The 27,678-nt window shown below is 46.1% G+C and overlaps 2 protein-coding genes across 2 annotated transcripts in view; one reads left to right on the top strand and one right to left on the bottom strand.

Moving 5' to 3' along the window:
* Positions 1-24,974, bottom strand: tubgcp2 (tubulin gamma complex component 2). The gene is made up of 18 exons (XM_080542070.1): positions 24,960-24,974; positions 24,060-24,220; positions 21,649-21,777; positions 20,655-20,825; positions 18,558-18,717; positions 18,191-18,398; positions 17,090-17,289; positions 15,806-15,995; positions 14,753-14,898; positions 13,736-13,916; positions 12,497-12,677; positions 11,529-11,701; positions 10,381-10,509; positions 8,519-8,639; positions 4,523-4,666; positions 4,099-4,215; positions 3,308-3,471; positions 1-461 (listed from the first exon to the last, which is right to left on the bottom strand). The coding sequence occupies exons 2-18, from the start codon at positions 24,207-24,209 to the stop codon at positions 386-388; spliced, it is 2,640 nt and encodes an 879-aa protein (XP_080398196.1). The 5' UTR covers positions 24,210-24,220; positions 24,960-24,974; the 3' UTR covers positions 1-385.
* An 896-nt stretch (positions 24,975-25,870) lies between these two features.
* The window catches only part of kctd2 (potassium channel tetramerization domain containing 2), a gene marked incomplete at both ends in the record, with an annotated part of 4,902 nt that continues 3,094 nt past the window's right edge, over positions 25,871-27,678 (top strand). The window contains 3 exons of the mRNA XM_080542085.1: positions 25,871-26,275; positions 26,575-26,683; positions 26,999-27,090. Of these exons, the coding sequence (XP_080398211.1) occupies positions 25,871-26,275; positions 26,575-26,683; positions 26,999-27,090 (606 nt within the window). The remainder of the gene's footprint in view (positions 26,276-26,574; positions 26,684-26,998; positions 27,091-27,678) is intronic.

The following is a 27,678-nucleotide window of genomic DNA, read 5'->3' on the forward strand; positions in this document are numbered from 1 at the left end:
CACAGTTCAGGAGTTTTTAATTTCATTCTGCTCAGAGGAATAATACAGGTACATACAGCCCTACACGTCTCGGTTGTTTGTTTACAAGTGGGCACACGTATGAGGACACACCCCTCCTTACATCACATCCTTACATCACATCCTTACACCACATCCTCCCTCCACAGGGAGGGGCACTATCTTACAAAACAACATGGTGACCGCAGTTTATTGAACCAAGCATGAAACCCTCTTCCCTGAAAGGAGGTGGTGGTGGTTACAACAGAGGGATGCATGAGTTAAAAAAAGAAATACTTATTGCCGGGTGACTGTTGTGCACACTTGTGGGATGGTGGGGTGGGGGGGTGGTGGGTCGACCCAAACCCGACCCTGTCACGTGGCTACGCTACGCCGCTGCCTTCTGGCTCCTCTCTATGGCCATCCGCTCCAGCCGCTCTGTGTAGAACCCGTTGAAGTCCAGCCTGTGAGGGAGGAAGACAGAGCAGTCACATGACCGGCGGCTGTTCAGTGACATCACAGCGTTCAGGCCAACAGCCCGTGGGATGGCGTGTCACGGTGGCGTAGCTCGCTAAGGCGTATGCCATGTCGCATGCCATGCCATGTCCGGGTGGATTCTGGTCATCGACCTATCCTTCCTGTCATCCCTCCTCTCTCTCTCTCTCACCTATCCTGCATGTCATCCCTCCTCTCTCTCTCTCTCTCACCTATCCTGCATGTCATGCCTCCTCTCTCTCTCTCTCACCTATCCTGCATGTCATCCCTCCTCTCTCTCTCTCTCGCCCATCCTTCCTGTCATCCCTCCTCTCTCTTTCTCACCCATCCTTCCTGTTATCCATCCTCTCTCTCTCTCTCACCCATCCTTCCTGTCAATCTCTACTGTCTCTATCCTCCTCTCTCTCACCCATCCTTCCTGTCAATCTCTACTGTCTCTATCCTCCTCTCTCTCTCTCTCACTCACCCATCCTTCCTGTCAATCTCTACTGTCTCTATCCTCCTCTCTCTCTCTCACCCATCCTTCCTGTCAATCTCCACTGTCTTTATCCCCAATAAAGCAGAAATGCCCTAAAAACATGCCAAACAAACAAACAATGGATGTTGAATCCAAGAACTAATTTCATTATTGGGGATAGAGACAATAGAGACTGACAGGAAGGATAGGTGAGACAGAGAGAGGAGGATAGAGACAGTAGAGATTGACAGGAAGGATGGGTGAGAGAGAGAGAGGAGGATAGAGACAGTAGAGATTGACAGGAAGGATGGGTGAGAGAGAGAGAGGAGGATAGAGACAGTAGAGATTGACAGGAAGGATGGGTGAGTGAGAGAGAGAGAGAGGAGGATAGAGACAGTAGAGATTGACAGGAAGGATGGGTGAGAGAGAGGAGGATAGAGACAGTAGAGATTGACAGGAAGGATGGGTGAGAGAGAGAGAGGAGGATAGAGACAGTAGAGATTGACAGGAAGGATGGGTGAGTGAGAGAGAGAGAGAGGAGGATAGAGACAGTAGAGATTGACAGGAAGGATGGGTGAGTGAGAGAGAGAGAGGAGGATAGAGACAGTAGAGACTGACAGGAAGGATGGGTGAGAGAGAGAGGAAGGATGACATGCACGTGGTCGGCACTTAGCATCCCTGCACTGGTGTTCATGTCGTGCTGCTAGTTAGAGAGTGAACACCTCTGAATGAACACCAGCAGAGAGTCCTGGAGCGTTGTAACCAGCAGAGAGTCCTGGAGCGTTGTAACCAGCAGAGAGTCCTGGCGTTAGAACCAGCAGAGAGTCCTGGCGTTGTAACCAGCAGAGAGTCCTGGCGTTGTAACCAGCAGAGAGTCCTGGCGTTGTAACCAGCAGAGAGTCCTGGCGTTGTAACCAGCAGAGAGTCCTGGCGTTGTAACCAGCAGAGAGTCCTGGCGTTGTAACCAGCAGAGAGTCCTGGCGTTGTAACCAGCAGAGAGTCCTGGCGTTGTAACCAGCAGAGAGTCCTGGCGTTGTAACCAGCAGAGAGTCCTGGCGTTGGAACCAGCAGAGAGTCCTGGCGTTGTAACCAGCAGAGAGTCCTGGCGTTAGAACCAGCAGAGAGTCCTGGCGTTGGAACCAGCAGAGAGTCCTGGCGTTGTAACCAGCAGAGAGTCCTGGCGTTGGAACCAGCAGACTCCTTGCGTGATAAAGCCCACAGTACTCTCCTCAGCTGTCCGGCTGGTAAATGACTCAGGTGTCCACCTGTCTCCCCCCCCCCCCCCCCCCCCGAGTGGGGTTTGCACTGGACTGAACCTCTGACATTGCACTTACCCGGTGCTTTGCACTATATTCTCATTCCATTGCTCTGATTTGTCTTGTTCTTCACTGTTCTGTCCTGTTTGCACTTCTGTCTCTTATTGTATATTTGTAAAAAAAAAAGAAAAAAAAAACTTGCACACACACACCAATGCCACAACAAGTTCCTACACGTTCCTATGTGTTTCAACATTAAATGGCAATAAATGTTATCTGAATCTGAATCTAAGAACAATTTTCCCACAGTACTGGTTTTCTTCTCTCCCTAGTCGTCACTACTTAGCATCCCTGCGCTGGTGTTCATGTCTGGCTGCTAGTGAACTACTCAGAGAGTGATGTGGTGTTCCCAGGTCTTACTCAAGGACACACTAGTGGTGGTGTTCCCAGGTCTTACTCAAGGACACACTAGTGGTGGTGTTCCCAGGTCTTACTCAAGGACACACTAGTGGTGGTGTTCCCAGGTCTTACTCAAGGACACACTAGTGGCGTGGTTCCCAGGTCTTACTCAAGGACACACTAGTGGTGGTGTTCCCAGGTCTTACTCAAGGACACACTAGTGGTGGTGTTCCCAGGTCTTACTCAAGGACACACTAGTGGTGGTGTTCCCAGGTCTTACTCAAGGACACACTAGTTGTGGTGTTTCCAGGTCTTACTCAAGGACACACTAGTGGTGGTGTTCCCAGGTCTTACTCAAGGACACACTAGTGGTAGTGTTCCCAGGTCTTACTCAAGGCTCAAGGACACACTAGTGGTGGTGTTCCCAGATCTTACTCAAGGACACACTAGTGGTGGTGTTCCCAGGTCTTACTCAAGGACACACTAGTGGTGGTGTTCCCAGGTCTTACTCAAGGACACACTAGTGGTGGTGTTCCCAGGTCTTACTCAAGGACACACTAGTGGTGGTGTTCCCAGGTCTTACTCAAGGACACACTAGTGGTGGTGTTCCCAGGTCTTACTCAAGGACACACTAGTGGTGGTGTTCCCAGGTCTTACTCAAGGCTCAAGGACACAGTAGAGGTGGTGTTCCAGGCGTTCCCACCTGTAGATGATGTTGATCATGCTGTGTTCACAGTCGTTGGTGCTGTAGACGCTCAGCTTGTCCAGCAGGTCCAGGAGCAGCGTGCTGAAGTTGCTGTCGAAGTTTCTGATGGTCTCCTCGAACACCGCGTCTGACTGCAGCGCGTCCACGTGCTCCGCTAGGACCTGAACAACAACAACAACAACAACAACAACAACAACAACAACACGTGACGTTAGAATTCTAAGGTTCCATCGCGATTTTAGTCAAAATGTAGTTTTTTACATAATCTGATCCATTAGGTGTTTATTAATGCCTGTGTGGTGTTATTTTTAAGATGTTGAATTTTTTGAGTTAGTAATTAATAAAATACAAAGGTTCCATCTCACAAAACATAATGGAATGTAAAAACTTTGACGCTCAATATCTCTGAACTACCCTAAACGGAGATAGAACCTTATCATTCTAAGCTCACGAACAGACTTGTTGTGCTATTCCTGTATTATATGATGAATCACCACCATGTTAGTATAAATCACTGTGTTTTTGCGATGGAACAGAACTGTTAAGAGTACCTGTTAAAAGTCTGTTAAAAGACTGTTAAAAGTCATATAGAATTCATAATAATCATAAAGTACGCAATATAATCCTGGTCAATCGTGTTCCCCCATTTAAAAGCACTTGTACATATTGTCTCATATTGTCTCTCATGTTGCAGGGCGAGCACTGTAAGACTACAGCATTGTAGCAGAGGGGGGGGTGGTGGTGGTGGTGGGGGGGGGGGGGGGGGTGATGATGGGGTGGGGTGGTACCTTGGAGGTGAGCTTCTTCTTCTCTGCCTCCTCGGTGCGTTCACTCTTGGTAGGAGGTCCCTGCATGGTCCCGTGTTCCAGAGATGTACGGTCCACCTGCATACTCTGAGTGAACCGCTACCCCCGCAGGGAGGGAGGGAGAGGGAGGGAGGGAGGGAGGGAGAGAGAGAGGGACGGAGAGGGGGAGAGAGAGAGGGAGAGAGAGAGGGAGGGAGGGAGGGAGAGGGAGGGAGGGAGAGAGGGAGGGAAGGAGGGAGAGAGGGAGGGAGGGAGAGGGAGGGAGGGAGAGGGAGAGAGAGGGAGGGAGGGAGAGAGAGAGGGAGAGAGAGAGAGGGAGGGAGGGAGAGAGAGAGACAGGTGAGCATCAACAGAGTGGGGATAACACACGAACAGCAGTACCCAGCAGCCCCGGCGGCGTACAGACCTGCATGCAGTCGGTGAACATGACGCAGACGGGCATGAGCTTGGAGAAGATCCTGAGCAGCTCTGGGTTGGTCAGCATGCAGTCCTTCAGACAGTTGTCAAGGAAACTGGTGTGATGGCACAGGACGTCGTCGATGTTGGAGGCCTGAGGGGGCGGGGGGGAGAAGAGAGGGGGGGGGGGAGGGACACAAAGGACGGACTGATAACGACACTACAATACCTCAATGTTGACAAATGTTGACTGTGGCCACTACCATAGAGTCAGAGCCCACTTGACCTGTCACAAACTCAAACTCTCTCTCTCTCTCTCTCTGTCCGTCTCTCTCTCTCTCTGTCCGTCTCTCTCTCTCTCTCTCTCTGTCTCTCTCTCTCTCTCTAACATGTTTTAAATAAAGGTCAAACGTGACTCCAGATCTCCCAGTGTTCCCGTGACTACGGCGCCACCGTCAAGTGTGACTGTCTACTGTGCTGTCACAGAACAACCAGGCATTGATAGTCAAACGCCGAATCAATGAACTCACTGTAAATGGGAATCAATGATGTCAGTAAATGATGAGGCAAGAGCTGAACACACTAGAGGGTCTTACTGTGAGCTGAACACACTAGAGGGTCTACCTGTGAGCTGAGCACACTAGAGGGTCTACCTGTGAGCTGAACACACTAGAGGGTCTACCTGTGAGCTGAACACACTAGAGGGTCTACCTGTGAGCTGAACACACTAGAGGGTCTACCTGTGAGCTGACCACACTAGAGGGTCTTACTGTGAGCTGAACACACTAGAGGGTCTACCTGTGAGCTGAACACACTAGAGGGTCTACCTGTGAGCTGAGCACACTAGAGGGTCTACCTGTGAGCTGAACACACTAGAGGGTCTTACTGTGAGCTGAACACACTAGAGGGTCTTACTGTGAGCTGAACACACTAGAGGGTCTTACTGTGAGCTGAACACACTAGAGGGTCTACCTGTGAGCTGAACACACTAGAGGGTCTTACTGTGCTCCAGGGCCCACCCCAGGACCTCACTGTGCTGCCTCCCATATAGTCTCCTCACATGGTCCTTTACAGCACTGTTACACTAGCTGTGGTGAATGCATATGCAGCCCATCCCAGCACAGGTTAGCTTAGCTGGGCTGGGCTCAGCTGGCAGGGTTCCCACACCTTCTGAAACATCAAATTCAAGCACCTTTCAAGGACTTTCAAGACTCAATTCCCTCAAATTCAACATTTACATTTACATTTTTGGCATTTAGCAGACGCCTTATTCCAAAGCGACTTACAATCAATACATTTGAATACTAAGCATGTGAATCAGCAGTCCACCATTCGTTGCAGGAAGAGTACTCTAGCTCGGGCCCAGGGCCACTGATAGGAGGAAAAACCTTCTCCCTATTATCGCCTTCTACTATTTTTATTTATTTATTTATTTTATTTTTTACTGGAGAAACTGAGAAACAGTACAATGGGGGCAATAGAAGTTCTAGGGACACAGTAGAGGGGAAAGCGGGTGTCTTTAGGAGACGTAGTGGTGAGGGTCGGAAGATGTCTCAGGAGGAGCAGTTAAGATGTAACCTGAAGAGATGGGTCTTCAGTCTACGACGGAAGATGGGTAGTGACTCTGCCGTTCTGACAGCCGTGGGGAGCTCATTCCACCAGCGGGGAGCCAGTGTTGTGAAGAGACGTGATCGGGCAGCCCGACTGCTGTGTAGAGGAGGTGGGGCCAGTCGGCCAGCCGAGGTGGAGGAGCGGAGTGAGCGGGCAGGGGTTTGGGGGGTTACCATTTCCTTCAGGTAGGCAGGGGCTGTCCCTTTAGCTGCCTGGTATGCAAGCACCAGGGTCTTGAATCTGATGCGAGCTGCTATCGGGAGCCAGTGCAGGGTGCGAAGGAGAGGGGTGACATGCGAGTATTTGGGGAGGTTGAATACCAGCCGGGCAGCAGCATTCTGGATGAGCTGCAGAGGTCTAATGGCTGAAGCGGGGAGCCCAGCCAGGAGTGCATTGCAGTAATCCAGGCGGGAGATGACCAGTGCCTGGATCAAGAGTTGCGCTGCCTCTCTTGTAAGGAATGGTCGTATCCTTCTGATGTTGTAGAGGAGGAATCTGCAGGAGCGAGCCGTTGCTGCAATGTTCTCCGCACAGGATAGTCGGTTATCCAGGATCACTCCAAGGTTCTTGGCTGTCAGGGAGGGGGTTACAGTAGAGTTCTCCACTGTGATGGAGAAGTCTTGGAGAGGGCAGGCTTTCCCGGGGATGAAGAGGAGCTCAGTCTTGTTAAGATTGAGCTTGAGATGGTGGTCAGCCATCCAAGTTGAAATGTCAGCGAGACATGCTGAGATACGGGTTGCCACGTGTACATCAGACGGGGGGAAGGACAGGAAGAGTTGAGTGTCGTCTGCGTAGCTGTGGTAGGAGAGCCCATGTGAAGAGATTACCGAGCCAAGAGACTTGGTGTAGAGGGAGAAGAGTAGGGGCCCTAGGACGGAACCCTGGGGAACTCCAGTGGAGAGGGTTCGTGGAGAAGATAGCGATTCTCTCCAGGTCACCTGGTAGGAGCGGCCCGCCAGGTAGGAAGAAAACCAGGAGTGTGCGGTGCCAGAGATGCCCAGGTCTGAGAGGATGGAGAGAAGGATCTGGTGATTGACTGTGTCGAAGGCAGCAGACAGGTCAAGGAGAATGAGAACAGAGGAGAGGGAGGAAGCTTGGGCAGAGTGGAGGGCTTCCGTGACAGCAAGGAGCGCAGTCTCAGTGGAATGCCCAGCCTTGAAGCCGGATTGGTGGGGGTCTAAGTGATCCATCTTCCGGAGATAGTCAATCAGTTGTTTAGATGCCGCGCGTTCAAGGGTTTTGGAAGGGAAGGAGAGAAGGGATACCGGTCTGTAATTGTGGACAGATGATGGGTCAAGGGTAGGTTTCTTGAGGAGAGGCTTGACTCTGGCTATTTTGAAGGCCGCTGGGACAGATCCAGTGGATAGGGAGGAGTTGATTAGGGTGGTAAGGTAAGGAAGGATGTCGGCGGAAATGGATTGGAGAAGGGGGGAGGGGATGGGGTCAAGAGGGCATGTGGTTGCCCGCTTTGATGTGATAAGTGTGAGAATCTCATCGGGGAAGAGGGGGGAAAAAGATGACAATCCAGAGATCGAGTGTCGAGGGGGGAGTTTGGAAGGGGTGTTAGCATTGTTAGTGGGAACAGTGTTAGCATTGTTAGTGGGAGGAGGGAGCGGTGGGGGGAGAAAGGTGCTGCTGATGTCGTCCACCTTTTTTTCAAAGTAGGTGACAAAGTCATCGGCGGACAGGGAGGAAGGAGGAGGGGGAGGAGGTGGATTAAGGAGTGAAGAGAAAGTGGAGAACAGTTTTCTAGGATTAGAGGCAGAAGAATGTATTTTTGAATGATAGTAGGATGTTTTAGCAGCTGATGCCGAGGAGGCGTAGTTGGCAAGGAGAGAGTGATAGAGGTTAAGGTCATCAGAAAGGCCAGTTTTTCTCCATTTCCTCTCAGCTGCTCTGAGTTCTAGTCTACAAGCATGTAGCGTTTCAGAGAGCCAGGGAGCTCGAGGAGAGGATCGAGCTGGCTTCAAGGTTAGTGGACAGAGGGTGTCCAACACGGCATAGTTTGAGACAGATCTAGATGAGAATTTATATAATAGGAACTATCCGCTCACAGACAACAATTAAAAAGAGAGGCTTGAATGTGTGAACACTAGATGGTCTCTTGCCTTCTCTACCACAGCACAGCAAAACAATATATTGTGAAATATGTGTAAAGTTAAGCAATACAGACACTTATTTACTAGTTGACGAGCTATATGTTATATATAAGCTTTTTAGAGAGAGAGAGAGGGGAATTCAAGCACTTTCAATGACCCATGTCTATTTTCAAAAACGTTTTTAAGACCTTGATTTTTTTTTCTCCAATTCACAAACTTTCAAGGATTTCAAGGACCCGTGGGAACCCTGAGCTAGGCTCTGAGGTGGACCTCAGTCATCAGTCTCTGGTGCTTACAGACTTCAGGTTGTTCTCCATGATGTGCCAGGTGGGCTCCATGACCTCAAACAGCATGTAGTACTGGATGTTCTGGACGAAGTTCAGCATGCGCTGTCGGAGGGCGAAGGCCGTCGCAAACCTGCAGGAGATCAAAAATATCTATGTTATCTTCAGATGAAATGTGCTGAGTTGGTAGTGACATCCTAATGAAAATCAGAGACCCTATAAGATATAATCTAAGATATTCATTCATTCCAAAAATGACATGAACTATTATGGTCGATGAGAATTTTTTTTTTTACATTTTAGCTCATTCTAAGGGTGTCATAGCAAAGGGTCCCGAATACTTATGTACATGAGGTATTTCTGTATTTCCATGTTAATACATTTACTGAAAAAAAAAAAAAAAAAAAGGCTTTTTTGCTTTGTCATTCTGATTCTGTGTTGTGTGTTGGATTGATGGCACATTTTATTGAATCCATTTGAAATTGAGTCTATAATTACAACACACAAAATGTGGGGGAAAAAAGTGAAGGGCTCTGAATACTTCCTGAAGGCACTGTATACATTTGAAGCTGACTCGTAACCCTCTCTCTCTCTCTTTAACAATAGCATTCTAACAAACCGGATTAGAACATTGTGACATGTCTGAATGTTTCGCAAGACTCAGCATCAAGACAGCATTACAGTTTTTTACGGTCGCTAAGTCACAGCGTTCAATACTGAAGTCACAGAGTCACAACTCTTCATACAGTCAGCAAAGCAGAAGTCCATGTGGGCCAAACTGTGACTCTTACTCTGTGATTTGTGCATTGCTTTCATACAAAATGCATTCAATGACCACGTTCTCCAAAATCCATAACACTTCTCTCATTCAAACTCCCGCACCTGCAAAACACTATGTATTTGCAACGCATTTTTTCATTTTTAACACACTGTGTTCAAAACTGTGAAGAACACATTCAAAACAGAATGATTTGGTGCATTTTTGCAGTAATCATATTCCTATCATATATGACAGAAAGCTCGCAATAAACTGTTTTTTTGCACAGTGTTTGAGTGTGCAGATGCTGTTATTTTGTACTCTTCAGTTCCAGCACCTCAGCAAAGTCTGATAAGGGATGAGCGGTGGTATTTTCACTATTTGCAGTAATCATATTGAAATGTCTAGAAAATATTAGCGGAATATATACAATTAAATGAAATAGACTAGATGCATTGCCAGGGAAGACATTAGATGTGACCAGATGCAGACCAGAGGGTGGACCAAAACCCTCAGGAGTGAGACATTTTTGGTGTGATACATGCTATTGTATTGTAGCCCTGGAATTTCAGTTTTTATTTTTTGTTTGAACTTTGCATCTTCGACTTTATTTTCCACTTTTCATTTTACACAAGTAAATGTAGTGTACTTTGAAGTAAATGTACCATAACTTACTTTCTGCAAAGAATACACTAAAGGATAGAAGCAAATTGCGGCATTTCTGATTTATTCTTGTTGCCTAATGCTTTACAGTTGTACAGTCAACTATTCTGTCTATGAATACTATAAATCAAACCATTTTTATAATGAAATATTAATTCTTGTGAAAATCATTCAAACTATGTAATGCTCCCTGTTGTTAGTGTTTTGTAAGTCAGAATGTTATGAATGACAGTGTATGCTTTCTGAGTGAACATTGTTGCCAGTGTATGGTTGAACGAGCTTCTTTTGAGACATGAATGAAGTGATTGGCCGGCATGCGTGTTACTAATGCAGACTGTATGAAGAGTTGTGACTCTGTGACTTCAGTATTGAACACTGAGACTTAGCGACCATAAAAACCTGTAAGAGAGACAAGACGCAGGAAGTTTACTCAGGGGGTTTGGGGTAAACTCACCATTTGGCCGTGTGCAGGGAGTACTGTTTGGCTGTCTTGTTGCTGATCCAAACATTACACAACAGCCTCTCCACATGTTTACAGTAGAAGACGTGTCTGAACAGCATCTGGTATCTGGTCAGCGCTTTCCTGTGTCACACGTAGGGAGAGTTCAGCACACTTCAGCAGACATCTTAGCTTGTTATCAATGCCCCCCAAATATTCCTCACCCTCACCCTCACTCAAACTCATATTACTCATATTTCACACCACAATACAGTTATTTGTCAAATTACACATCATTATAAACATGACTTCTATATTTCTTACACCAAACTTGATATTTATCTACTACTACTACTACACACCACGTCGGCTTATAGATTACTTCTGTGGAGATTTCTTTTTAAACCACAACATTTTAGCTTTTTAAACCATAACACTGTTTTTTATTCTTATTTTTAAATGACTGGACTTTTTAAATAGGCACTACATTTTATAAACACTGCTATGTCTGTCTGTTTTTATTGTATGTATTAATGTAGGTGACCTATGTGTGTTTTTAATGTGGAACTGTATTCTTGAGCTGCACTCCTGCCTGTCGAAGGAGGATTTCTGTCACTGTGTGACAGACAATAAAGCTATCTTGAATCTTGAATCATTTTTCAGCGGATATTATCACACATTCTTTCACATACTGTTGCAACACAGGACACACTGTACCTGACGCACCTGTCCCTGACGCACCTGTCCCTGACGCACCTGTACCCTGTACTGTGGATTGAGCTCCCCACGGCTGTCAGAACTGCAGAGTCACTCCCCATCTTCCACCAGAGACTGAAGACTGACATCTACTACCCCCTGTACTGTGTCTCCTGAGACATCTACTACCCCCCCAGCACTGTGTCTCCTGAGACATCTACTACCCCCCTTGTACTGTTTCTCCAGTGTCTATTAAAAAAAAAAAAAATACAATAATAAAGATCTTTCTTTCTTCTCCTATCACGACGACTGCCAAAGGCCCCTGGCCTGAGCTAGATGACTCTTCCTGCTACGACTGGTGAATCGATGATCCACTTCGCTTAGTCAAATGTAGCGATTGTAAGTCGCGTTTGGAAAAAGGCGTCTGCTAAATGACAAAAAACGTCAAATGTAAACGTCGACCCCACCTGTTGATGATGAGCGAGAGCGGCCACTTGACGATGTAGTCGAAGGAGAAGGCCTCCAGGCCGCTCAGGGCCACCTCGGTGGGGTCGGCGTTGATCAGGGCCTTCTCCTGCTTGGTGTCGATGGCCAGCACCCTCAACAGCTGGGTGATGACATCATGGGGCATCAGGTCAATCTAGGGGGGAGGAAAACAGGAAGAGAGAGAATGGTGTGTTAGTGTTGTCATTGGTTGGGTTGGGTTTTTCCGAGGGTTGTCATTGGTTGGGGTTGTGTTGTGTTCCGAGGGTTGTCATTGGTTGGGGTTGTGTTTTCCGAGGGTTGTCATTGGTTGGGGTTGTGTTTTCCGAGGGTTGTCATTGGTTGGGGTTGTGTGCCGAGGGTTGTCATTGGTTGGGGTTGTGTGCCGAGGGTTGTCATTGGTTGGGGTTGTGTGCCGAGGGTTGTCATTGGTTGGGGTTGTGTTCCGAGGGTTGTCATTGGTTGGGGTTGTGTTCCGAGGGTTGTCATTGGTTGGGGTTGTGTTCCGAGGGTTGTCATTGGTTGGGGTTGTGTGCCAAGGGTTGTCATTGGTTGGGGTTGTGTTCCGAGGGTTGTCATTGGTTAGGGTTGTGTGCCGAGTGTTGTCATGGGTTCCTTGTCATCAATTGTTGTGTTTTGTCAGGTGATTATGTCTGAACTAGACCTATTTTGTCAGTTGTTCTTCTACCATATTTTATTTGTGTATGTATTTCTCTTTCGGTCTGTACCATACTGTTGTGTCAACTCTATTTATTCTCTATTTTTATTCATGATCTATTATGTGTCTTTTTATCTCCCCATACTCTTTTAATCTTACTGCTGTGAGAAAGTCATTTCCCCTCAGAGATAAATAAAGAACTTCAACTTCCACCAGCAGAGGGCGCTGCTGCTTTAGTAAACGAAGCATGACAGGTTGAGTTGCCAGGTTGAGTCGTTCCTGTTAAGTTGTCACCTTCAGGTCGTCTTTGAAGGGGTCTGTGTTGGCGGTGCTCATCCTCAGAGCCAGCTCCAGCAGAGCCTCCAGGCGCGGGGGGACGATGTCGTCCACCTTCTTCTTCAGCTCCTCCTCCGTCAGGTCCATGAAGTGGACGAAGAAGTCCCCCTTGTCCATCAGGAAGTAGTGCTTGATGGACCTAGGAAGTGAGAATAGCACATTTTTTAAACGTTCAGCGTTCATTAAATGCTCCGCAGTTGTCGTTGCTGTTCCCTACCCTTCGCTTGACGGACCCAGGAAATGAAAATACTGAAATGAATATCTTTTAACGTTCGACATTCAATACACGCTCCGTCGTTGTGTTGCTATTCCGTAGCGTTTATGATCTGCTTATAGATGTCAAAGATTCTTATGAATTTAAATAGTTACCCGACATCAGACTCAAACACTCACAGTTTTCCTGGACACATCTTAATAAAAATGTTCTATTGAGCTTTCTTTTTAGGCTAGAATGAATCATCTGTGTCCAGAACCTTGGCCCCTGTATATAAATGGCATTTAGTTGACACTTTTATCCAAAAGCAACTTACACTACAGTGAGTGCACGCATATGTCAGTATATACGGTCCCCGCGGAAAACAAACCCACAACCTAAGCGTCGTTAGCGCCATGCTCTGCCAACTGAGCCACAGAACACACAGATTAAGCCTAGACCTGAGCTAAATCACTTTGAATACAGACTCTCCATTGAGCATGCGTTTAACACTAGAACAGTCATGGGTGGGGTCATTTGACCATGTGAGTAAAACATTGAAACCAAAAAACTATTCTGGACTCTCTCCTCTCTCTACACACCTGAGACTCCTTCTCTCTCTCCTCTCTCTCTACACACCTGAGACTCCTTCTCTCTCTCCTCTCTCTCTACACACCTGAGACTCCTTCTCTCTCTCTCTCTCTCTACACACCTGAGACTCCTTCTCTCTCTCTACACACCTGAGACTCCTTCTCTCTCTCCTCTCTCTCTCTACACACCTGAGACTCCTTCTCTCTCTCCTCTCTCTCTACACACCTGAGACTCCTTCTCTCTCTCCTCTCTCTCTCTACACACCTGAGACTCCTTCTCTCTCTCCTCTCTCTACACACCTGAGACTCCTTCTCTCTCTCCTCTCTCTCTCTACACACCTGAGACTCCTTCTCTCTCTCCTCTCTCTCTCTACACACCTGAGACTCCTTCTCTCTCTCTCTTTCTCTACACACCTGAGGCGTAACACCAGCTCCTTCTCCTCCATCAGGAAGTCCAGCAGCACCTTGCTGGCGTAGTTGTAGGCCTTCTCTATCTGCTCCACGTAGGCCCTCTCCTTCAGCGTGTACAGGACCTCCTTAGCATCCGGACACGTCACGTCACGGCCGCACTCCCTCACCACGTTCAGGTACTTCCCTACAGGACAGGAAAGACATGTTTAGGGGTGGGAGGAAGGCTGGTGGTGGCTACGGGCAGGGGGGGCTCAGCCACTACCCCCCCCCCACCCCCACACACACACACACCCAAGGTGCTGGTTCTGGCACCGGGCTTGGGTGGGGGTCGGGGAGAGCACAAAGGATCTAGATACAGGGTTCCCACACCTTCTGAAACATCCAATTCAAGCACCTTTCAAGGACTTTCAAGACTCAATTCCCTCAAATTCGAGGACCCAACATGGCATAGTTTGAGACAGATCTAGATGAGAATTTATATAATAGGAACTATCAGACAACAATTAAAAAGAGAGGCTTGAATGTGTGAACACTAGATGGTCTCTTGCCTTCTCTACCACAGCACAGCAAAACTATATGTGAAATATGTGTAAAGTTAAGCAATACAGAGAGGAGCTAAGTAAAAAGTTTTTTTTTTAGAGAGAGAGAGAGAGAGAGAGAGAGAGACAGGAATTCAAGCACTTTCAATGACCCATGTCTATTTTCAAAAACTTTTAAGATCTTGATATTTTTTTCTAAAATTCACAAACTTTCAAGGATTTCAAGGACCCGTGGGAACCCTGTAGATACATAGGGTGAGGTACATTCACTCCAAAAAGTCATCTATCAAAAACAAGATAAAAAACCACTCAAATGGGGGAACATTATCTATCAACACAACAGTAAACTTTCACTTGCCAAGATTTTTCTTAAACAAGTAAAATAATCTTAAAACTAGTGCAATCAGACTGACTTTTTGCCGTGGTGACCTACTATTCACTATTACAGGGTAAGTTGAACAACAGATCTGTTACTGTTTACCTGTGCTCAATATTTTGTCTGCCATTTTCTGAAGGAAGGAAGGAATTCTATGTTGCACGACGGTGTACCGCTGGTCCCAGTACTTATCGTTATAGTCCTCCTGAATCTTCTCCTTCTGCAGCTCGTGTTCCTCTACCATGAACTCACTGAAGAAGAAGAAGAAGAAGAAGAAGAAGAAGAGACCCAGGACTGTAGTAAGTAAGTAAGTAAAATGTATTTATAGAGCACCTTTCGCAGACCAAGGGTCACAAAGTGCTTTACATAAAGGAAAAAAAACACAATAAAACATAATACAAGAGCGAAAGCCACAGCAGGTTAAAACAGACAAAACAAGTGAAAATAAGAACAAGTAACAGACAACAGGTGAACAACAGCATCAACAAGACACAGAAAGACAGGCCCTTGGGGCTATCCAAAAGCCTGTCTATACAAGACAGTCATTAGCTGTTTTTTAAAAACCTCGACCGAGCCAGCTGATCTAAGATCCAAGGGCAGAGCATTCCAAAGCCTGGGGGCCACGGTTTGGAATGCTCCATCACCCTTGGTCTTCAGTCTGGCACGGGGGACAACCAGCAAACCCTGGTTGTACTGTAATAATGGACCTAGTAGAAGTGAGAAGCGTGCCCCGCGGTGGTGTAGCGGTCTAAGCACTGGCCACTAGTGCAAGCTGCCCACCGGGGACTGGGATCGAATCCCAGCTCGCCAGATCCGGATATGGCCGGGGCACACACGGGGAGCGGCATATTGGGCGGCCGCTCCCGAGGGCGGTATAGGAGTATTTCAGGACAAGGATCCGTCGCGCAACACCGCCCCCTGGGTGCCGGAATAACGGTGCTGGGCTCGAGGAGCCAGTCAGCTAGTCTGCCTGGCGGCCTCCTCTGGGGCTGCCGCCCACGGGGTCGTGCGGCGGATCCTAGGCAATAGGCAGGGGATAATTGGATGCTAGGTTGGGTTCAATTGGCTACCAAATTGGGTGAAAAAGGGATAAAATCTGAAAAAAAAGAAAGAAAAAAGAAGTGAGAAGCGTGTATACTGTGTACTGTTAGACAGTACCTGTATGGGTCCTTGATGATGCCCCGGTAGATCCACTTCTCCAGGATCTCAAAGTAGGGCACGCTGGCGGCCTTGGTGAGGTAGAGGCACAGCTCCTGGGCCTGGCTGTCTCCCGTGTAGTTGAAGGTGCGGTCGTGGAGCAAGCTCAGTGTTGACCCCCCCATGCAGTCCCCTTTGTCCACCGACGAGGCTTGAAGGCAGAGAACATGAAGGTAGAGAACATGAAGGTAGAGAACATGAAGGTAGAGAACATGAAGGTAGAGAACATGAAGGTAGAGAACATGTAGAGAACATGAAGGTAGAGAACATGAAGGTAGAGAACATAGAGAACATGAAGGTAGAGAACATGAAGGTAGAGAACATGAAGGTAGAGAACATGAAGGTAGAGAACATGAAGGTAGAGAACATGAAGGTAGAGAACATAGAGAACATGAAGGTAGAGAACATGAAGGTAGAGGACATGAAGGTAGAGAACATGAAGGTAGAGAACATGAAGGTAGAGAACATGAAGGTAGAGAACATGAAGGTAGAGAACATGAAGGTAGAGGACATGAAGGTAGAGAACATGAAGGTAGAGAACATGAAGGTAGAGAACATGAAGGTAGAGAACATGAAGGTAGAGAACATGAAGGTAGAGAACATGAAGGTAGAGAACATGAACATAGAGAACATGAAGGTAGAGAACATGAAGGTAGAGAACATGAAGGTAGAGAACATGAAGGTAGAGAACATGAAGGTAGAGAACATAGAGAACATGAAGGTAGAGAACATGAAGGTAGAGAACATGAAGGTAGAGAACATGAAGGTAGAGAACATAGAGAACATGAAGGTAGAGAACATGGAGGTAGAGAACATGAAGGTAGAGAACATGAAGGTAGAGAACATGAAGGTAGAGAACATGAAGGTAGAGAAGATGAAGGTAGAGAACATGAAGGTAGAGAACATAGGGAGGTAGAGAAATTGTCTGAGAAATAAATAAAATAATATTTTTCGGTCATCATTTGTCTGCAATCTCGTGAAAATCGGATTGTGAACCTAGTATCGTATCGCATCGTGAGTTGAGTGTATCGTTACATCCCTAATAGAACATGTCTGTAGCTTTTAGTCAGGACCAGGGGAGTATTCCATCAACGTTGCTAAAGGAAAATCCTGGCATTTTCTTTTTTATATGTACGTTTCGGGGAAACTTCAAATAAGCAAACTTGGAGCCTGGAGATTTTCCTTTAGTGACGTTGAAGGAACACCCCCCAGGACTGAACAACAACAACAACACAGCCTCAGTACCGATGGAGGCCAGGATCTCCATGGCCCTCATGGTGGGCTGGATGTAGAACCAGAGCTTCTGCAGGGAGAGGGTCCCCTGCCTGAACAGGTGCTCCAGCTGGGCCACCAGGATCAGGTACTCCTTCATCAGCGTCCTCATGGCCGCCGTCAGGGCGTGGTTCACCTGGCCGTACTCAAACGACGACTTCTCCTCTGTGAAGCTGCAGGGACAAACGGAAAAACAACAACATCAACAACAACAACAACAACAACAACAACAACAACAACGTGTCAGTTGGTGTCAGAAATCACAGAAAAGAAAGAAAGACAGAAAGAAAGACAGAAAGAAAGAAAGACAGAAAGAAAGACAGAAAGACAGACAGAAAGAAAGACAGAAATACAGACAGAAAGAAAGAAATACAGACAGACAGAAAGAAAGACAGAAAGAAAGACAGACAGAAAGAAAGACAGACAGAAAGAAAGAAAGAAAGAAAGACAGAAAGACAGACAGAAAGAAAGACAGAAAGAAAGACAGACAGAAAGAAAGAAAGACAGACAGAAAGAAAGACAGACAGACAGAAAGAAAGACAGACAGACAGAAAGACAGACAGAAAGACAGACAGAAAGAAAGAAAGACAGAAAGAAAGACAGACAGAAAGAAAGAAAGACAGACAGAAAGAAAGAAAGACAGACAGAAAGAAAGAAAGACAGACAGAAAGAAAGAAAGACAGACAGACAGACAGAAAGACAGACAGAAAGACAGACAGAAAGAAAGAAAGACAGAAAGACAGAAAGACAGAAAGAAAGAAAGAAAGAAAGAAAGGAGTTGGTGTCAGTTGGTGACTTGGTGTCAGTGTCAGAAAGCACAGTGTTTGACATGTGATATGCTGCATTCCCAGATGGTGTGAGAAAGGTCCAGAATGTCATTCAATGGAAAGGAAATGGAACAGAATAGAGGAGAACATGTAATATAATAGAATACAATTAAATAGCTTTATTCTTCTAAACTTCAGGGGAACTGAAGTCCACAAAAAGTAACATGAGAAACAGGTAAAATGGTAGACTGACTTATATACCGCCTTATTCCAAAGCGCTTTACAACGGCCTCTCATTCACACACACCGTGTTATAGTGGAGTAGTAGGAGGCCACGGGGAGGATCCTGTTGACCAGCTCTTTGATTGACATGTCCAGGGTGGGGTCCACGATGAAGGAGCGGTTCTGTCGGCCCAGGACGGGCTGGGCCGTGATGTCTCTGCCGTCCACGCCGATCAGAACAAACAGCAGGTCCTCCACCAAGGCCTGCTCCTGGGCCGCCAGGGGCATGACGCCTGATCACAACCACAACCAGAACAGTTTTTATTGCCAAGTATATTCATATTCATACACTCATATTCATACATGAAGAAGAAAAAGAAAAAGAAGAAGAAGAAAAAGAAGAAGAAGAAGAAAGTCTGTCTAGCTGTTTCAGTAACGTAGGGAGCATGTACCCAGGGACACAGCTGGCTCCGCCCCCGGCGTGGAGGTAGTGATGAAGTCACCGATCAGCGCGGGCCTGTCGTAGACCCAGTTGGGGAACACAGGGTTGGGCTGGGTAGGGTTCTTCTTGTTGTGTTGGTCCCTCAGCATCTTCCGTGTCACCTCAGCAGACTGGGAGGAAAAGAATAAAAACATGTTGTATTGTATTAATAATTAAATAAATCTCAATAAATAAATCTAACAATCTCAATGAGACATGGCTAAATAATTAAATAATACATAATTTATTTAACCTTTATTTAGCCATGTCTCATTGAGATTAAACATCTATTTTACAAGAGAGACCTGGCCAAGAAAGCAGCATAGAAAATGACAGACACACATTACAACATAATACATTACAATCTCTCTCTCTCTCTCTCTCTCTCTCTCTCTCTCTCTCTCTCTCTCTCTCTCTCTCTCTCTCAAGACCTTATTATTATTTATTTTTTTACATTCAATTGACTTGGTCTTCTCCAGGGGATGAAAGCTCACTTCACAATTTCCACAGGAATTGTCCAGTCTAGTTTCAGCAATGTTAGAAACATTTGCAGACCTGGATTTCATTTTCTTCCATAACCTTAATCCTTCCATAACCTTTATCCTAGCTTTAAAAAAAAAAAAAAACTTTAGTGAGACAAGATCCTGCAGTTTCAAAGCATTTGAGTTGCAATCCGACTAATGTGGATCTCAAATGCAAGACAATGATGCTGCCCACTAACATGCTGAAGCTAAAATACAGCCCTTCAAAATGTATTGTTGTTAAGTGTGATTACTGTCACACTTGTAGTGGTAGTCTAAGTTAACCTTAGAATGATACAATGTCGGGGCGTAACACACTAATGCACCTACCGCATAATCGCAAGGTCCCCGGGTTCGATTCCGTTTGTTTTTTTGTTAGTGCACTAATGGCGTCCCAGGGGACGTCGGCGGTTTCCCTCCGTCGTGGAGTAAGAATACCGTCAGACCCGGGGGTCAGTGTAGAGGAGGTTTTACTCATTGTGGGCGCTGTTGTCGGCCCAGCCGTCAACCAGGATCACGATTTCAGGTGTCCCCCCGTTTATACCCAATGAAGCGCTGGAGAGAGAGTTGCAGCGTTTCGGGAAAATAGCGAGTGGGTTCAGAAGTGTCGGGTTAGGGTGTAAGGACGAGAAACTAAGACATGTCCAGTCCTTAAGGAGACAGGTGTTCATGTTTCTGCTTTCCCCCACACAGTCGTTAGACATATCTTTCAGAGTGAAACATGATAGGGGCTATTACATGGTTTATGCGAGCTCTGGGAATATGAAGTGTTTTGAGTGTGGGGACGTAGGACACAAGCGCTCCGCCTGTCCTCACAGAGGTGCTGCGCAGAGCGGGGCGGGGGGGGAGGAGGCAGGTACGAGTGGGCAGGGAGGACAGGAGGAGCGGGGGGCGGGTGATGTGCAGGCCGAGTTGGATGCAGGGGAAGGGCCGAGTGGGGAGGGAGGGCAGGGAGAGCCGGTAGAGGCTGCAGAACAGGGGGAGCCGGTAGACTCTGCAGAACAGGGGGAGCCGGTAGAGGCTGCAGAACAGGGGGAGCCGGTAGAGGCAGGGTCATACAGGGATACAGGGTCAGGGGTCAGTAGACCCACTCCTAATGATGTGTGGATTGCTGGCAGCACGCCTCAGGCTGGAGTTTGTTTTTTACCAGTTGACTGACAATTTAGATGCTTTTATGAGTATTTGGGGTATTGGGGAAGTTTTATGTTCTTTGCAACAAGGGCTGCTGGTGCTTCATTTTTAAGTTTTTTTTTCTTCTATATTTTGAAATGTGGTCCTTTTTTTTTTTTTTTTTATGAAGTAAATGAAATAACCTGTATGTTTTGAAAGGTGAATAAAGAAAATCTCGAAAATCTCTCTCTCTCTCTCTCTCTCCCTCTCTCTCTCTCTCTCTCTCTCTCACCCATCCTTCCTGTCAATCTCTACTGTCTCTATCCCCAATAAATCAGAAAAAATGCCCTGAAAAGATATTTTTAAAAAAAGAAAAAAAGAATGATGTTCTTTTTTTGATGACAATGTTATATTAGTGTGTATAATTAATTAATGACCTGGGGGACATTGGAGCTGGCTGTGACGTTCCTAAGTTTCTTTGTTAACTCATCAAAGTCCTGCATGGACATCTTGGTTGGGGGGATGGCGAAGGTGGTGGTGGTGGTTGACGTGGTGTTGGCTGAGACTTCAGACCGCTCTTTGGCATTCTGCTGCAGACTCTGGAGCATCTGTACAATACAACAACACAAGCACAAACCCACCAACATTGACACATAACAACAACACACATGCCAAGTTGCTAACTACTACTAGGTCGTCCTCGGACGAGCCCCTCTATCGATGCTTCCAGTCATCCCGATCCTCCATACATCTGGCTAGCTCCACGATCCTCAATACATCTGGCTAGCTCCCCGGTCCTCCATACATCTGGCTAACTCCCTGGTCCTCCATACATCTGGCTAGCTCCCTGGTCCTCCATACATCTGGCTAGCTCCCCGGTCCTCCATACATCTGGCTAGCTCCCCGGTCCTCCATACATCTGGCTAGCTCCACGATCCTCAATACATCTGGCTAGCTCCCCGGTCCTCCATACATCTGGCTAACTCCCTGGTCCTCCATACATCTGGCTAGCTCCCTGGTCCTCCATACATCTGGCTAGCTCCCCGGTCCTCCATACATCTGGCTAGCTCCCCGGTCCTCCATACATCTGGCTAGCTCCCTGGTCCTCCATACATCTGGCTAGCTCCCCGGTCCTCCATACATCTGGCTAGCTCGCCGATACTTTCCGCATCTCATGCATCTTTCTTGAGTTACGTCCACGTATGTTAGTGTGGGACGCCGTCGTGATCGATGCCTGTGTGCTAAGATCACACTCAACCAGCACAAAGTAACATAAAGGGGCAGTTTCCCAGGAGCCTATTCCTGGACTAAATCACACATACTCAAAAGGAAATCTACATTGAAGATGCTTTTTATTTTTTGGCAGAGATTAGGCTTAGCCTAATGTGTGTCTGGGGAAAGCAAAGTAATACTGCAAAACCAGCTGCTGACCTCTTTGTCTTCTGTGAGCTTGGACAGCAGGAAGACCAGAGGGTCCAGGTTGCGAACATTCTTGGACTTCACCTCTTCATATTTCCTCAGGAAGTCCTCAGGCGTTTTGGAATATTCTGCAATTTTCACCTGTGGATTAAAAGTTAAAAGGCCAGTAACATTAGTAGACAGTGGCCGTGTCTAGAAAACAACCTACTGTAAATTCTTCTCTCTAGAGCGGTGGTTCTCAACCTTTTTTGGGCCAGCGCCCCCCTGTCCATTATCCAGGTCTCTTACCGCCCCCAATCAAAAAAAGTAGGCTTATTTTCTTCCCTGAATATTAATGTTGACTAATATTCTGTGTTATATCACAGAACAACAATAACACAGCAGCAATTTCACACATGTCCGGGGCTGAACAAACAGTAGGCGACAAAACTGTACATTACAACTAACATTGTTTGTTTTTTAAGTGTGCTGGTGTTGCATTTCACCAAATTGCTGTTTTATGATGCTAATATTTATTCATTTTTTATTGGACTTTGGGGGGGGGGTGGTGTCACAATATGGCGGCAAACGCTAGGGGGCTATTATTTAAATATTTTATTTAGTATTCTATGGTATTATTTTCATAAACTGACCACTTCGAATTTCTCATATCAAAACATATCAAAACATATCAAAACATAACAAAGTTCCAAAGTTCAGAGCTCTGCGCTCTGGGAGCGCTCAGAGATGGGTGCTCTGACGGAAAACACGGTTTTGTCCGGGCGAACTGACCGTTCGTGCATTTACGAACAGACCCGTAATAACACTGCTGACAGCTGATCATAAAAAAGACGCTGACAGCTGATGCGTTCGTTTCCAGGACATCACAAGAGGAGCAACATATCACAAAAAAGCGATCGTATATTTTAGTTTGTAAACGTTAAGACGAACACATCGCAATGCTCACCTCAGAATGGCACTAGGGATAACATCCACAACAACACTTAACAGTAATATATTTATGTAATATACTGTGATGAACCTGCGAGGGGAGGGGACATTCGTAGCTGATTTCTCTAGGTTCGATTATTGGTAAGCGACGGAGAACTTTCAGGACTGGTTTATTACAATACGATCGCTTTTTTGAGATAGGTTGTTCCTGCTGTGATGTTCTGGTATGGTGGTATGGTATTAGCACTCATTTTAACTAAATTAAATAAGCTTTATTGAAAGGAAGCGAACGAAGCGAACGCATAAGCACAGAGGGTAGTGTGTATACGCGGGGAGTGAGTATTTGGCACGACAGGCTTACGTCACTGGCGGGGACGGTAGCCTACAAGGAAAACACTCATAGAAGTTGGGCATTGAAAGTTGGCTTGTGCTAGCATTAACTATGGTGCATCCATGGTCAACATGACCTTACAGATGGGATGAACCGGGGTTCTTTCTATCGTAGCCTAGCATAGTATTGCAATTTCTGCACTGTACATGAACTGTCAAGATTCTTCTACAATGCAGCTTACCCAGACACATTGGAAACTATCAAAAGCTCTGCCTTTGCTAGCTGAGTTTTTAGCTTCTCCATCTTCTTGATGACACTCACTTAGATTTTTTGGGGGCGCTGCGCTACATGTGTCTGCGTCACAGAGCCCGGCCAAGTTCAGAGCGCTCAGAGATGGGTGCTCTGACTGAAAAGACGGTTTGTCCGAGCGAACTGACCGTTCATGCATTTACGAACGTACCCGTAATAACACTGCTGACAGCTGTTTTTCATGAGAAAAATACTTTATGCGTGAACGCCCCCCAAGAACACCTCAACGCCCCCCTTTAAAAAATATTTGTTCCAGCGCCCCCCGATGTTGTCTGAACGCCCCCGTTGAGAAACGATGGTCTAGAGAGAAGAGTTTAAATCCAGATCTACACAAATCCAGATCTCAGAGTTTAAATCCAGATCTACATAAATCCAGATCTAGAGTCTAGACACTTAGATCTGGATTTGTGTAGATCTGGATTTGTATTAGCATGAAGGCAGTAGCTTAGCTTGCCTTCCCCCCCCCCCCCCCCCCCTGATTAGGCATAGGAAGGATTCTTGCTTGCAAGATGTTGATCTTGCTTCTACACCTTTCCAATAATTTCAAAGCATTTAGGGAAGGAGACTACAGGGGTAGTTTTCTGGCGTTTGTTTACAGTGAGACACAGGAAGAATGCATGACATGAATGAATGAAGGAATTAATGAATGAAGGAATTAATGAATGAATGAATGAAGGCATGAAGGACGGAAGGAAGGAAGGAAGGAAGGAAGGAAGGAAGGAATGAAGGAATGAATGAATGTCTTAAATCACCTTGTCACATGATCACAATGTCTTAAAGCCTACAATGTCTTAAAGCCTACAATGTTTACATCCCAATCCCCCAGACAACAACATCCCTGCTGTTACATCACCTTGGCACCGTGGGCCGACACTGTTGTGGTGACATAGGGAGACCTGTTCTTCTGCAGCAGGTCGATGTACTTCTCTGCTCCGTCCCCTCCTCGCACATGGAGCAGGCTGAGCAGCTCGTTGACGTGGTGGTGGATCCGAAACTCACTCATGGCTCTGACAGCTGAGATGAGAGAGAGCAAGAGAGAGGTGTCAATCAAACATCAGTTTGTCTCTGTAGCAGCTTTTCTTTCTTTTTTTACTGATTGTATGATTGTTCAGTCACGCTGACGCATGCTCTTGGGAGCACGAGCATTTGAGAACTCCCTTGAGAACTCAAACAGGCCCAAACCCTAAAAACATTTAAAACTAAGCATGTTTTGCAGCAGTTATGATTTTATCCATTAACTATTGTCTTATTGATGTTTTATCTATGTATTTCTTGTATTTGCTTTTATTCATTGTCATTTTTATTTTCTTACTATGCTCCTCTTGCTGTATTGTTTTATTCTATATAAGTAAAGCACTTTGAATTTCCCCTGTTGTATGAAATGTGCTATACAGATAAACCTGCCTTCCTTGTAAGAGGCAGGAATCGCAGCTATAATGTACAAGCCATGAATGTGAATGTAGGTAAACTAGCTATGGTTTGGATGGATGAACAGCAGTTTGTTTGAATCTTGACCCATTTTACCTCAGCAGGTTAGCATAGCTAGCTGCCTAGCTGACTGATGATGGTGGGTCTGTAGGAGATGTCGCTGAGCCAAGCAGAAGCAGCTCGTATTGCACCATCAACAGTATCAATATCAACAACAGTATCAACAGATAGTAACTTGTTATCATCGTCTTACATCGCACCTTACATAAACATTATTCAACACGGAGCTGTGGAGCAGGCAGCAGTATATATGACAGCATATTACCTGGACTAGCAGCAGTTACCGCCAACTGGAAGGCAAAACAACACTCAACACTACCGCGGGTTTTCACAATAAAAGTCTTTACTTTAACTAAACGTGCTACTGAAAATAATATATACTGTTACAGAAACGACTTGAGAGCATTTGTCATCAATATTTCCAGTACTGAAAACGATGTTTCACCATTTTACCATTTACATTGCTTAAGAAGAACTACATTCATTGTGTTTGGTACACATAATGTACCAAATGTATTTATATATTATATTATATTTGTATTTACTTGTTTCAATCTTATAGTAATTGCTATATTATTTAGTTATTTTGTTTATCTTTGTTCTATGCCGCTTGGATTGTATGGTTTATTCTTGTTTTATTATGTGGTTTATATTATTGCTGTTGTGTGTTTTATTGATTACTATTGTTCTATTATTGTTTTTATGCTGTGTAGATATGTTAAAGCGCTTTAAGCTGCGACGTTTGCAGGAAAAGTGCTATACAAATAAAGGTTATTATTATTATTATTATTATTATTACACGAGCTCTTATTTTGAAAAAGAATGACATAACGGTCCACGGAAGTAAACAGTAATCACGTCACAACCCGGAAGAGTTGCCTTCTCTTCTGATTAACGTTTGAATAAACAAGAATTTGACCAATTTGTTTTAGGAAAAAGATTGTAGGCGAAGTGTCTAATGTAGTATGCTTGATGTTAGGTAGATGCATGTCTTATTCGGTAGGGCTTAGACCCAGCAGTGATCCAATGTGTGTAGCAACGCCCTAATGTCAGCCACCTTGTCGAGGAAAAGAGCCCTGTTGTGTTTACAAATCGGTAAGAATCATCGTTACTAACCCTGCAGGGTAATAATAATAATAATCATAGTCTGGTTGTTTTTCCACAAAGACCAAAAATATGGCTGAATTATTGCACGTTGTGGAGCCGAGTAGTACCAGCACCATAGAGCAGCCCACGGAGCACCGCGATGTCCGAGGCTCGGTCCGGCTGGCCTCGCCCACCCTCCTGGTCCCGCCGCGGGGTGGCATGATGCCCACCAGTCCCGGGGTCATGCCCACCAGTCCCGGGGTCATGCCCAGCAGTCCCGGGGTGTCCAGTACCAGCAGGGCAGTGTTTGGGTTCCCGGTGAAGAGCAACCCGCCCAGCTCCCCGTCAGACCCAGGAGAGAAGCCCGGGTCCCGCTGGGTTCGCCTGAATGTTGGCGGGACGTATTTCGTCACTACAAAACAAACACTGTGTAGGGATCCTAAGTCGTTCCTGTACCGATTGTGTCAAGACGATCCCGACTTGGACTCCGACAAGGTAACTGGCTTCATGTGATGTGTTATGTTGCCGTAATGTATTTGCATCATAAGATGTTGTGGTCCTATCATCAACGCATGCATGATGCATTGTGTTCATGCTGTACAAACATCATCGTTCAGTATGAGATCTCCTTAATGTGACGAGCTGCCTGAGAGTGATATATCACTGTGAACACCAAGAGACACTTGAATCTTTGCTTCTGATAAAAAAACAATTAAAAATCCTATAGTTGACAGTAAAATTGCTGACTTGTTTGTTGTAGCACCACTGATATGAAGTTCTCCCATGTCTCTCAGGATGAGACAGGTGCGTACCTGATTGACAGAGACCCCACATACTTCGGCCCCATCCTGAACTACCTGCGACACGGAAAACTGATCATGGACAAGAACTTGGCAGAGGAAGGTAAGACAGACTGCCGGAATGTTGTATGTAGACATTGGCCTAAAATTGTAGGAGAATAGTATCCATTACACAGACACAAACACATACAAACACACACACACACACACACACACACACACGCTCACACTTTGTGTTATTAGAGGCAACAGGATGTCGTGGACAGAAGTATGCTGCTACTACAGAATGAGCATATCTGGCATAAGTAGGTTATAACAGGCCCCTCCCCCTCACCATGTTGTTGTCATGTGACCTTATAACAGGCCCCTCCCCCATGTTGTTGTCATGTGACCTTACCATGTGACCTGGGTCTCTCAGGTGTCCTGGAGGAGGCGGAGTTCTACAACATCGCCTCGCTGGTGAGACTGGTCAAGGAGAGGATACGAGACAACGAGAACAGGACGTCTCAGGTATGTAGGACGTATGTAAGACGTCTCAGGTATGTAGGACGTCTCAGGTATGTAGGACGTCTCAGGTATGTAGGACGTATGTAGGACGTCTCAGGTATGTAGGACGTCTCAGGTATGTAGGACGTATGTAGGACGTCTCAGGTATGTAGGACGTCTCAGGTATGTAGGACGTATGTAGGACGTCTCAGGTATGTAGGACGTCTCAGGTATGTTGGACGTATGTAGGACGTCTCAGGTATGTAGGGCTTCTCAGGTATGTAGGACGTATGTAGGGCTTCTCAGGTATGTAGGACTTCTCAGGTATGTAGGACTTCTCAGGTATGTAGGACTTCTCAGGTATGTAGGACTTCTCAGGTATGTAGGACTTCTCAGGTATGTAGGACGTCTCAGGTATGTAGGACTTCTCAGGTATGTAGGACTTCTTCTCAGGTATGTAGGACTTCTCAGGTATGTAGGACTTCTCAGGTATGTAGGACTTCTCAGGTATGTAGGACGTCTCAGGTATGTAGGACGTCTCAGGTATGTAGGATGTCTCAGGTATGTAGGACTTCTCAGGTATGTAGGACTTCTCAGGTATGTAGGACTTCT

This window comes from Nansenia antarctica, assembly GCF_963989245.1.
Source record: "Nansenia antarctica genome assembly, chromosome: 11".
NCBI classification, from domain to species: domain Eukaryota; kingdom Metazoa; phylum Chordata; class Actinopteri; order Argentiniformes; family Microstomatidae; genus Nansenia; species Nansenia antarctica.

Excerpts from the sequence above, each read along its gene's own strand:
- tubgcp2 (XM_080542070.1), bottom strand. The coding sequence starts at position 24,209 with ATGAGTGAGTTTCGGATCCACCACCACGTCAACGAGCTGCTCAGCCTG. Across the intron at positions 13,917-14,752 it reads AGACAAAATATTGAGCACAG|GGAAGTACCTGAACGTGGTG; the intron begins GTAAACAGTAAC and ends CCTGTCCTGTAG. Across the intron at positions 462-3,307 it reads ATGATCAACATCATCTACAG|GCTGGACTTCAACGGGTTCT; the intron begins GTGGGAACGCCT and ends CCTCCCTCACAG.